General features: G+C 43.7%; 1 protein-coding gene across 1 annotated transcript in view; it reads right to left on the bottom strand.

Moving 5' to 3' along the window:
- Positions 1–7,456: 7,456 nt before the first annotated feature.
- SENP1 (SUMO specific peptidase 1) overlaps positions 7,457–13,054 on the bottom strand; it is a 49,919-nt gene continuing 44,321 nt past the window's right edge. Inside the window, exons 14-18 of the mRNA XM_068971181.1 lie at positions 11,349–11,552; positions 10,244–10,323; positions 9,340–9,424; positions 8,742–8,837; positions 7,457–7,629 (exon numbers count right to left, since the gene is read on the bottom strand). Coding sequence (XP_068827282.1) covers positions 7,567–7,629; positions 8,742–8,837; positions 9,340–9,424; positions 10,244–10,323; positions 11,349–11,552 — 528 coding nt within the window. The 3' untranslated portion in view covers positions 7,457–7,566. The remainder of the gene's footprint in view (positions 7,630–8,741; positions 8,838–9,339; positions 9,425–10,243; positions 10,324–11,348; positions 11,553–13,054) is intronic.

Below are 13,054 nucleotides of genomic sequence, written 5' to 3'. Positions count from 1 at the left end.
AGGGAAGAACAGAGCACTCAGAATGCCTCCAAACGTGCCCCCATACATACCCCCTCGATCCCTGAGCCCCGGTAGGTGTACATGGGGTCTGCTTGGTGTCTCCCTACTCACTACCCTCTAATAATATGGGTGATCTAGGCTTGGGGATGAGAGTCGGGGTCAGAAAGAAGGGCAGGTGGGGAAAGAGCTGTCAAGGAGGGTTGAGGAAATTCCTTAGTACTTCTTTCTAAAGAAGAAGAAATGGACCCCAGAGGAGAGGTGCCATTCCCCTTGATCCTCCTCAGGTGAGGAGACAAGTAAGGGCCTCAACCTTGCTCCTGAAGGAAGCGAGGACAGATTGGCCTGGGCGGACCTCATCACTGGAGGCTCTCCTTGGCTTCACGCTGGTGGGGCCTGTGAACCCTCCTGAGATGGAGCAGTGACAGGTCACAGGCTTCTGGAACTCAGGCTCTTGGCTTGGAGTCCCTGTTTCTGTCAGTGACAATCTGTGAGACTTTGGGCAAGCTACTCTACACTCCTTGTCTTCTCATCTGAGAAATGAGGATAACAGAACCTGCATCATACATTTGTAAGGATTAAATGAGGTAATATATATATATAAAGATTTGGTATATAAGGCTGGGGCCAGGCCTCAGTAAATGCTCACTCTTATTATTATTATTGGAAGAAGACAGCTCTAAGTACTAAGTGGATGATGAATTGGAAGCCAGAGGCCCTGGGGAGGGTGCACTGTTGACCACAAAAGAGGAAGTGAGTGAGGACTTGAATAGGGTGGAGGCTCTCAATACATAAGAGAAGCCCTGCTCAGAGATGCTCAATAACTGTAATTCATTCACTCTTCAACAGTTCTCTCCTGCAGCTGTTCTAGGCACCTGGGATGCAGCATAAACAGAATAGACATTTTGGTGAGAGGATGACAAAGCAAATGAGTAAACAACAGAGCCAGATATGAAATGCTACAGAGAAAAGATGAAGGGAGCTAGGGAGTGTGGGAACTGGGGTGTGGGGATGATGGGGGAAGTAGGGGAGTGATTCAAGGAGAAGGATGTCTGGGGACAAGCCCTCCAGCTGTAGGAAGCTACAAGAAGAACCACCATGAGAGAGAAGCATGGTGGGTTTGTTAGACAAACACCAAGGAGGCCATGCAGCCTGGGGGGAAGCTGTAGGAGAGGTGGTGAGCTGAACACGCAGGCCTCATGAGCCACGGTAGGCATAGATAAATTGGCTGGTGATGGGCTGATGGAAAATGGGGCACAGGTGTACAAGGAAGCAAAACTTTTTTCTGGGGTTCAGAAGAGCATCTGGTAGAAATATCAACAGGGTCCTACTACCTAGCACAGGGCATTCAATATCTTGTCATAAGTTACAATGGAACAGAGTCTGAAAAATAACAAATAAAAAGAGCATCTGGAACACAAGCTCATTAAGGAATGTGACTCCCGTCCCCACTTCCCTTTGTGACTTTTTGCAGTGCCCAAGACCAATCCCAGCACCTGCTGGCAGAGGCTGACTGACTGCCATCAGGTCAGGTCCCCACTGTGACGGAGCCTTCTCCCTGTGTAGACCCAGGTAATCATCAGCTATCTTTAGCCACACTGGGGAATCAGAAAACAAGAGTGGCTTGAAGGTTTTCCTTTCCACTGCAATCATTTTCATATAGCTGAAAAATTTTAACCATGTCGGAAAAATGTTAGAACTCAAAAATGCCCTGAAGATGACAAGGGACTCTTTTAACTCAACACAGATACAACTGTTTCATGGTGGGAGGTGGCAGAGAGGGAGGGAACTTTTGATACCTATGGCTGATTTATGTTGATGTATGGCAGAAACCCATACTACATTGTAAAGCAATTATCCTTCAGTTAAAAATAAATACAACAAAACTAAAAAGAAAAAACTGTTTCACCAGGATAGTGGAAGACTTTTTAGATGTTGGTGGATTCTTGTTTTATTCTTTGGAGTGTGAGTTTAACAGGGAGAGTAGTGCAAGCAGTTCCTGGAGGCTGGGTTGTGAGGAGAAAGAGGTGTGGGAGGGGGCAATGAGACAAGGGACACTGTCAGCAGGGTGGTTGGAAGTCCCAACCGGTGTGCTTGGCTCAGGAGGGCTCTCTTGCCAACTGCACAGACAGGTCTGGTTTTAAAAAGTGCCAGGGAGCCACAGATTTGCATGTTATTTGTGTTTCAGGCTTCAATTCCAGGTATGTGGAATGAAATGAATGAAAGAACAGTATTCAGACTCCTGGTTAAGGGGTGGACTCGGGAATCCAGACCACACTGAGGATCCAATCACTGGTCCAACTTGGATCAGGAGACACACAGACACAGACAGAGACAGAACAAACAGTCAAAGAGACAGAGAGACAGTCAGAGAGACAAACACCATCGAGTTCTTTTTACCAGGGAGTTTCCAGTCAAAGCAAGAAAACGAAATCTACAGAACTTATTTTCAATAAATCAGCCCATAAAAACTAGGGACAGAGTCACACATGGATAGTCAGATTAAGGCAACATCATCTTTGACGTCTCCCCACATCTGCCCTCCATCATCTACACCCAGCTTCAAATGGACCATATGCCTGTGTCTGTCTTCTTGATAATGTCCATTGCTTGGTACCTGCCTGGATTTCTAAATTAAGTTCTCAGGTTCTCAAGGATGGGTGGCTTTTATTTCCTTGGTTAAACCATCTCTTTACTCCACCCTTCAGGGCCCCCCAAGCCTAGTGCTTTAAACACAGGCCTATTTAAACACCTAGCATAAGGGGCTCCCCAGAAGAAGTGGATGAGGCAAATGCCCTCCAGGAACTTAGCTCTGGCCAACAGACAAGACACAGGCAGCATGTGAAACAGTCCATTTAAGGGACAAGGCTAACAAGAGGGGACCCACAATCCATGATGGATGTACTGGAAATAAAAAGATGGAGAAAACTGTATAGAATAGAAAGAGGTGTGGTTAGGGAAAAAATACTTGCTTAGCTTCCCGGCAGAGACTGAGATCCTGAAGGGCATGCTGAACTGCTGAGGAAGTGGGTTTTGTTAATTGTGGAGCGAGGCATCAGGTTTGGGGCACAGAGGAGGCACAGCCTCACTGCAGGCTTCTGTAAATGGACCTTCTTCCTTGACTCCTGCAATGTTGTCTAAGTAAATGTTTAGTCAGTTGCCCCTACTCCTCCCTAGCAGGCCAGAGAGAAGCAACTGGAACTCCTGGCTTGAAAGAAGAGCATCAAATTATTCATCTGCCTTCAGCGGTTACACAGATTTCAGTCCATTTCTGATGTAAAGGACAGATTACAATACATATGCCACGTGGAGTTGTACTATTTGCTGATTCTAAGGGCTGTGGCTGTCCAGGTAAGAGATTTTGACATAAAGTGATCAGGGAAGGTTTCGAGGAGGCGGGCTTTGGGTGTGTGCGCACTTTGTGTGTGAAAGCAGGGAGTATAAGCTAGTAAGCGGTGCTCTGGCCTCCCTGTGTACCTCTCCCCACACGCTTTCCTTTCCCAGCACTGAAGTTCTGAGGATGGAACCAGACTCTCCAGAAGTCAAGCGGTTGATGGTTACCCCTCAGTTTAGAATGGAGAAAAGTTAGCAGCTACAAACTGTTCCATTAGGGAGGACTGACCTGGGCCTTACCTCTAAGATTAAGCCAGTGCTAATACTGGCCTTAAATTTGACTTTGAATCTCTACCTTGACTAATTTCTATTCCAAGCAGCATTATGGGCCTCAATAATATCATTTTAGAATCTTAGACCTTGACAAGACCCTGGACATTCAGTCCAACCACTCCCAGTTGGAATTACCCCACCCTCTGACAGTCCAGAGCAGCAGCCTGCATGAACATTTCCTCAAGGCTTATCCTCCAGCTCAAAGTCCCTTAGTTTCACATTTCTCTCACATTCATGTCTAAGCACTCCCTTCTCTTAGTGTTGACCAGCATGACCCAACTTACCTCATGTTACATCTCTTCCCGCCTCCACAGCTGGGAATAGGAATTATGGGCTCTTAAAAGACTACTGTTAGAATTCAGCAAGGCAAAATTGGCCTGGGCTGTTAGGAAAGATACTGGGCTGAGCCCTACTCATCCCTTCCCAATTGTTAGGATGAATTTGAAGCTATGGATAGATTTTTCCTGGGCAGGGAAATATGGCCACCTGGCCAGGAGCTCAGCAGTAGTATGTCAACAGGGCCCAGTAGTCTTACACATCCTTTTCTGATGCTCTTGGGTACGTGAGCTTCCCAGATGAAAGCATCATATTCCACTCTCTCCTCCCCTCTACCTTAGCCCATCCAGGTGGAACAAGAGAGAAGACAAAACCCAAGTATCAGCTGTCTCTTCATTCAGGTCAAGATGTTCGAGAGCTGGAGGGATGGCATGGGAGAAGGACCAGAGGCTGAAACATTACAAACACTGGGGCTCTGAAGTGAACGCTCCGACTCTATCCACTGGAGCCTTTCATGGGCCACGTAAACCAGGTGGTGATGGACAGACTATGCAATATAGTTGCTGGCAGTGCTTTTCCAGGTTTCCTGTTTCTATCCCAGAACTTTGGGGCTAATATCACTAGAGGTAGTGGGTAGCAGATGCTAGCGCAATTACAGGGGCTCAACAAGAAAGAAGTTGACACCACAGAGAAGGATGAAGCACCTCATATACAGAGGAGTTAATTTTCACAGCTGCCAGGCCAGATGACTAAAGTGCTCTTGCATTCAGCCCTAAACAGGGCTCCAGGAAGCAACAGTGGGTCTCAGGGGGCCCAGTGACAAATAGGATGGAACTAGTCTTGAACCATGTATTCATTCTCAAATGGGCAGGAATGGTCTTTCTTCATTAAGGGTCCAGGAGTGATCGGTGAGACTATTTCTACTGAAGGTTACATATCTGGCATCTAGAGCTTATCATCCATCAATGTTCCTTTTTTAAGAGGAGGCAGGTAATTATGGGGCTTCCCTGGTGGCTCAGTGGTAAAGAACCCACCTGCCAATGCAGAAGACACAGGTTCAATTCCTGGGTGGGGAAGATCCCCTGGATGAGGAAATAGGGAACCCACCCAGTATTCTTGCCTGGGAAATCCGCTGGGCAGAGGAGCCTGTGCAGTCCACGGGGTTACAAAGAGTCGAACATGACTCAGCAAGGGAATAATGACAAACAACAAGGGAATTATGAGCACTGGGCACAGGAGAGAGGGGAAGACTGGAGAAAAGGAAAGCAGGAGGCTTTAGTTTAAAGCAGGTTAAACAAGATGCTGATAACATGCCCTTGGCCATGGAAGGCAGGAACATCACATTCCTCCACCCTCCCACCCCAGTCATCAAGGCCCACCCTCAAAATGAAGAAGAAAGTTTTTAGATGCTAGTTCTACTCTTCTTGGGCAGCTCTCTGGAAAGAATGGCCCCCACTATTGGTTCCCACTCTGGACCCCAGTCTGTGTCTCAGCCTGGCCCACTCACGGGGTGGTCTCAGGATCACTAACTTCGCCTTGTACAAAACTGTATTGGTCAGAAAGCGGGGCCAAATTCAGACAGGCTTAACAATTCCTTATATATTTTTCAAAGTGCTTTTGTTGCATGTCTCATTTTCTGCTATACATGGCAATAAATATTTGTTGCTTTGGTCTGTACAAAAAGTCTGTGAGAAGGTAAGACAGATGTTATCTAAATGGACAAACAATAAATACAGAGAACTATCTTGTTCTGAGTTCCCCAGACAATAGCAAACATGCCTGAAAAACTCAGGTCTTTTGATTCATGGTCCAAAATCTATACCATATTGCCACCTTTCAAGTTGTCACTTCAATACATTAAGTACCAAGAATCAATGTACAGGAGTCCCACAATGAGCCTGCATGCCATAGCTTTCTAAGAGAATGTGAAAAGTCCCAGCAACTCATATGTAGAAAGCTATTTATTACCTACAGAAAACACCGAAAAAAAAAAAAAAAAAAGGAAAAAAAGGGAGGAAAAAAAAAGGAAGAAAGAAAAAAAAACAGAAAACAAAAAAAGGTGGTCTTCCCCCCAATGGCAGGCAGTATGAAAAAGGTAGGACATCTAGTTGCTGGAGTGGAAACAGTAACATTCAGTTAACAATGGAATATTTAAAAAAAATAGTTTTCTTTTCAAATTGTAACCTGTGGTAACACATAGAAAAATGTACTAAACAAGCTTGATATAAAACAGAGTAAAATTTTCAAATAAGCCCAGGGAGAAAGCACAATGTTGGAAAGGATGAGGTACAAGGGAAGAGAAGGAAAGATTTCATACAAAACTACGTATTACAATACAGAAAAAAGTATAAAATGTTCCTATTTTGGAACTTAGGTACAAAATGACACTGGCATTGGATCGTTTCACTATCTAGCCTGAGGAGCGCTCAAAAGGTGGGGGAGATGCTACAAGGAACAAAAAGAATAGCAGTTTTTCAATCTCAAGTTGATCAGTCCAAATTCCACCCGTTTTCCAGTTGAAAATCTCGTCTTCCTCTGTAACCTCTACCCCAAGCCAAAATTCATCCAGGCCTCAAAATACTCTTAGGAAGTCCACAAACACCCTACACATAGGGGCTGGGATCTGTGTATGCTGGAGCTAAATTTGGAAAATGGTAATAAATCTACAGGCTAAAATGGTGAACACATTCAGCCTTAAAAAAAAAAAGCATATCCCTGTGAAATATATATATATATATTAAATTCTCTGTGGTTAGAAACATATTTAAACTAGCTAGCCACAGACCAAACTAGACCTGCATTCATCCAAAGCTGGAATTTTATGCTAAAGACTGAGGTCCTTCTTCTTGGTCAGAAGTAGGTAGCAGTAAAAGTGGCGCCTTTGTTACTCCACTAAACCACTCCCTGGGTGGGTCTTCCCCATATCATGTGCTGTGAGCACATGCAAACCACTGCTTTTAAGGAAAGGACTGCCTGGGACTTTGGGGTCCACCCAGGGCGCACATGTGGTGCCTCAGGAGGGGAAGAAGCTACAGATAAAACAGCCTTGTACAGAAGCAGACGGACTTCACAAGGGGCACGTAAAAAGGACAAGTCCTGGAGGACGGCCTTAAGCAGGTGCCCCAAAGTCCAGTTTACAGTCACTATCCTGGTGACACATTTTGAAAATCATGTGTGTATGTATGTGTGCGTGTATATGCTGGTGGTTTTCATCCCTACGTTTTTACCCACATCCATTCCTACCTCTTAGTAAGGCCTAACAACAAGAGTTTATACGAAACCAAGAGTCCTTCCAAGCTTCTCTCAGGCCCCTAATTAAGAGACTGAGTGAGGCTGGAGCCCTTTGAAAACAAGATGGCAGAACTGAAGAAGTGAAAAGCAGTCTCTCTCTTCAGATTAGGGATGTCCCTCACCCCTTTCACAGCACCAAAGTTTCTTTGCAAAAATAGTATCTGAGATACAAAAGGAAAGGCAGATGTGCTTGTGAGTGCATCTCTCCAGGGCCTGGTCCAGGGTCAAGGACTTTACAAGAAGAGAGGGGTGGGAGCAGCTGTCTCCAAGGTCTCTGGCTGTAGACAACAAAGAGCTGGTCCCCCGCAAGTCCATGTCTGCTAACTGAGACGGTCTTCACAAGAGCTTTCGGTGGAGGATTTCCCAGACCATCCGCTTCCGGAAGTAGGGCATGTGTTGCTGTAGGGACAGAGAGATACCTTTATTTTCATTTCCTGCATGCAGACCTAATACTCCTTTCCTTCTTGAGGTTTTCACCTAAAATAGTCTCAGCTGCATTTTTGGTCTTTCAAATTGCTCGTTCTTCATTATGTGTGATTTTTTTTTCCTAGTGCTTTTTCTGATTACTATTGCTATTGCTACTTTTCATTGTTGTAAACCTAGAAGTTTAATTAGGTATCACCAGGAATCCCCTGGTTTGGAGAAAGAAATGGCAACCCACTCCAGTGTTCTTGCCTGGAGAATCCCAGGGATGGAGGAGCCTGGTGGGCTGCCGTCTATGGGGTCACACAGAGTGGGACACGACTGAAGCGACGCAGCAGCAGCAGCAGCAGCAGGAATCCCCAGGCTATCATCCTCAAATGTCTCCAAGAATTCTGAGAATGGTGTCTAAATTCAACAAAGTCCTCTGTGTTGAACTTTTAAGAGGCTATGAGATCTGAGGCTTGAAAATCAAAACTCATTTTGCCCCAAAATTAAATGAACAGCAACAGTCAGCTCGACCCAAGGGCTGTGGTGGAAAATCTAGTAAAGTCATTACTTGAAACAGAAGCAAAGGGTAAAGTGGAGGACACCAAATAAACTATAATCTCTAGTCTCAATTCACTTAGGTCTCCAAAGGACCACATGGACAGAAATTAACGATCACAAACTGTAAGGAAGACTGATCAGCTGCATAAAGCGAGGGGAAGAGGGCAGCAAACTACACTAGATCAAGGTGTGGCCTGTTCCAAAACTTCACTGCTACCAAATACAGCGCAACTGAGGAAACTTGCTCTGGTCCCAGTTCTCTGCTTCTTACAGGATTTGGGGTAGGCAGCGTGCATGAGCAGAGACGGCAGCTCTCCTATTGGCCGGGATTCCTTGCCTACAATATGGGATGTACGGTGGCCCAGGATGTGGCCTATCATTGCCTTCCTTTCCCTAGAGTGTGGCACAGGTAGCCGCCACCCTGGCTTATGAGCCACAGAATGAAGCAGAGCCCCTAGGTGGAGCAAATGGAGAGAAAAACATCTATCAGGCAGCCTGGAGACAGGGTGGTCACTGAGCCCCCTCCCGAAGGCTTGGCTTACCTGTGTGAAGTTGATTGGTCTGTCTTTGGTAATGCAGTCAGCATATTTGCAGGCAAACATGCCACAGTCGCTTCCATTCATCTGCTGTGGAATTTCCTAAAAGGCAAAAAATAACAAAAAGGTGACCTCTTTCCAAGTTTCCTTCCTTCTTATTCAATTATAAATAAGAACCAAAGGATATAAATTTTCCAGGTTTCCCTGAATTCTGAAGAGAGCGTCCTGGTCCCCCACTCAGAATAACACAGGCTCAGAGAGCAAAAAATTCAGCGTCTCAGTCCAGCCTGTGTACTTCATGTTTATCACATAGGAGACTATCTGAGATTTCTATGATTCCAAGAGTGTAAAAGCTGGTCCCTCCCACAAGGGTCAAGCAGCCTGCAAACATTTTCTCCCACAGATGAATAGCTGGGCATTTAGAAAACCTAGTTCTTCATAAGAAATACATTACTGATTTTCCCACAGATAGCTTACTCTACTCTATCTTCCCTGGCTGAGGTCAGGCCAGACACTTAGAAGGACGCCAGGGCCCAAGCAGTATGCTCCTTTTCTAACCAATACTCTAATCTCAGGATTTCCATCTCACCAAGATGAAACGTACCTGGCTTTTCTTGCTGAAGAGCTGCCAGCCGTTGGTATCAAACTCTTTTCTTTTCTTGTCAATGCTTTCTTGCTTCAGATATTGCCTAAGGTATTGGGAGAGAATGAGATGAGCTTGGGGAGCTGCCACTGCAAGAATGGGGCTGACAATCCTCAGGAAGAATTTTCTTCTGCCATGTCTGAGGAAAACAGTATATATTGCTGGACAAGGAATCTTTAGAACTCCCACAGTTCATGCCCACTCTGTCAGCTCCAGAGAAGCAAGACCTCTGACTTCAATACCCAGGGTCGTTCTTTCTACTGTCCCTACTGAGGAACGAGTTTTGATCTTTTCCTTGGTTTATATGGTCCTTTAGAATTCAATCTAGTGGAAGGAAAATGTTTCTCTAGCAATGCTGGGGTATATATTTATTTATAGTCTTGATTCTTCTGTATAAAAATTCAATCCAAATCAATTAATCCACCTCATGGAACCCACCCCCTCCTGATCACAGACATTTTGGAAAGAGAAACAGGTGGAATGTAAACCAGATTTGCATTCTGGTTCCCAGTTGAGCCATTAAAGTAGGACCTGAGCAAATCAAAGTCATCTCTGTGGGTCTTGGTTGCTTTATCTGAAAAATCAGGAGGTTGGGGTAGATGACTTCTAAGTAGTTTCTGTATCTGTATGTCTATATCCACTCTTTATTTTCCTGCACTGGGACAGTAATTATGCCCATCAGGATGTATTTTGGGTATTATTATATTATTATTAAACTTTACTTAGATGGAAAATACCCATCTTAATCAATATAAAGATTTCTTTTATTAACCACTCCATTGAAGGTATCAGAGAATTGAGTTCAACAGCTAGAAAAACAACATATATCCAACACCAAGCTCTTCGTCTTTAACTCCCTACTTACAAGAGGATTCTGCAGGCTTCATTGTTTATCCCACCCATAGAGTCATAATAGGTAATATTCTTCTTTCTAAAGTCCACAACCTGGGAATAAAAAAAATCTGTGTGTTTATGAACTGAAGAAAATCTCAGCTTTTCCCTTCCCTGGAACTTGGAACCTTCTGCCAGATTTCCTATGAAATCATGACAAGTTTGATGGATACTTAGCATTATACCATGCTTCATCTGCAGAGGAAAGAAGAACAGGGTGATTATTTACTCAGAACTATGCTGGGGGCTGACTAATTGCCCTGAAACCCTTTTCTAGTTTCAGGGTCTCCATTTGCAATGGAGGCAACAGTGAAGACACGACGTGCTCTTCAGAGAATGTAAACTAAGTGAGATCATTTCCACACATTTTCAGAAAGATGGTAAAAGATTCTAGGTTTTGTTTCTTGGAGAATTTCCTTTAGACTTAATGCTTTTCAAATATAATTCAAAACAGGCTGTAACTTGTATACTTTTATTAATATATTAAGCTAATGTATCCATGTTCTCAGAGTCATGTTTGTGTTAGTTGCTCAGTCATGTCTGACTCTTTGCAGCCCCACAGACTGTAGCCTGCCAAGGCTCCGCTGTCCATGGAATTCTCCAGGCAAGAATACTGGAGTGTGTAGCCATTCCCTTCTCTAGGGGATCTTCCTTACCCAGGGATTGAACCTGGGTCTCCCGCACTGCAGGCAGATTCCTTACTGTCTGAGCTACGAGGGAAGCAATAATAAATTATCAACTATGCAAGGCAAATCATGATTAGGCAGAAAATAATGGTCACAGAATCTGAGTTGGCAGCATCGTTAAGAAGTCACTTTTTCTCCCCATGTGTTCCTTGCCTTTAGGTTGCTTTGACTATAATTCCATTTTTAAGTATTTCCAGAAAAAAAAATTTCATAGCTGTTTTCAAAGTCTAAGTATCTCCCACTCTTGACAGGGAGTTTGCTAATCTATCCAATTTTTAGATAATTAAATGCTACTCTTTCAATCATCTATGTAGAACTAGTATTCATTGCTCTCTGTGTATTCTATTATATAGACTTCTTTTAAATTTTATCAGTAATAAAAGAGGCACTCACAGCAAGACACCAGTGCACTCCTAGGTGAATAGGCACCAAAAGAATGTCAACAGAAAAGACATCCACTTTCTTTGTCCAACGTTTCACTGCTTGATAACCAGCCGTTTTTAACTTAGTAAAAAAAAAGGTATTAAATGCATGTACACTTGGCAATCCCTTCTCTTTACTTCGCTCCATCAGCATATTCATGTAGAAATTGATGATCTGTGGAAAGAAAGTATATGTATTAAAATAGATACTCCAGCCTTTCAAAGCAGTTGTGTTGTAAGAAGGAAACACAGTTGCTATACTGCACAGCATAGGCTAGTTCCCTAACCAACTCAGTTATGACCTCAACACCCAACAGCCTAATATCCCTATATCAAATTCTGACTAGAAAAGAGGGGGGCTGAGGTGGTTATAAAGTGAAAACATAAAAGGCTGATACATATATATATGGTTCAGGATACATCTGGGAAGATGTTGGCCAGACTTGTAGAAGGCTGAAGATCAGGTTAAAAAAAACTGGAAAATGAGGAGGAAGAAGTACTACAAGATTAGAGTCAGAGAAAAGGAAAGGAAGGAGTATGTGCAGGTACACATTACAAGCAGGAGTTCAGCAAGGTAAACATCAGCAGTTCCTCTAGTCTGCTGGGACTGTGCGAGCAAGTTAAATAAACTCTGAGCTCAGAGTCTAGTGTTAATAAAAACTAAGATTAGTAGTTCAGTCCTTCTATGTAGGTCTCCTGATTTTGCACAAAGATAGAAAACTCTGCCCCATAACTTAAGACTGTATTTTCAGCCTAACAAGTTACTTAGCAGAAGCAAACTGTTTTGGTCTCAAGTAGAACTGAGTGACAGAATAAACCATCAACTATATTGGAACAACATCTCTAAACTTGTAGTAGCTTGGCAACAACACCTTTATCCAGACAGACATGGATATACTATAACCTACATTACGTAAGACCTCAAAGTAAAACCACAAACATGAAGAGTCAAGTTTTCTCCTAGAATCTATAAGGTTAGCTGCCTTATATTTGTTGATTCCACTTATTTCTTCAATATCAAGTATGAGTGAAAGAGATTAAAATGCTTGACATGGGAGATATGTTAATGAAACGATGTGTTCTCTAATAGTGACTACGTTGTCCACAGTTCCTTTAGGTCTAGGACTCCTTGGTATTAAAGCCTCAAAGTTACTGTGCCGGAAGTTACTGCATACTTATTTTATGTGGCCAGCTGAGGTCAGGCCAGTGTCTGTCAACTGCAAGGAATGAATGGGCTAACTGATCCAAAGCTTGGAAATATGACTAAGAAAACAGGCACATTTTTCAGAATGCTTCTTGGGGAATGGGAAAACACCCCCATCCTTTGACAAATATTTATACACTAAGATGCCAGAGCAGTGAGCTACTGCCCAACAGTAGGCAACTACATACTGGGTAGGCAGTAAGGAACACAGCCAGGAACACACCGGAGCGTGGTCTAGACTAGAGAAAGGGCCTATAGATGAGGATGCCTAGGCAGCTGCAGGGAAACCACATTCACCAAGAAGCAGCACTCTGAGGGTGGTGGGAAGGAAAGTCAGGACTGAAGAAAGACACTGTTCTTCCTGCATCTCTGAAGATAGAGCAATAGGCTCAGGTTGTGGTTGATTCTTTCCCTAGTATGATGCCCAACAGGTAACTAGAGCTCAGTTTTATAAAACAATGATAATGAATTAG

This window comes from Capricornis sumatraensis, chromosome 4, assembly GCF_032405125.1.
Source record: "Capricornis sumatraensis isolate serow.1 chromosome 4, serow.2, whole genome shotgun sequence".
NCBI lineage: Eukaryota > Metazoa > Chordata > Mammalia > Artiodactyla > Bovidae > Capricornis > Capricornis sumatraensis.
The sequence above is the reverse complement of the archived record's forward strand: the minus strand, read 5'-3'. Positions and strand labels throughout refer to the sequence as shown.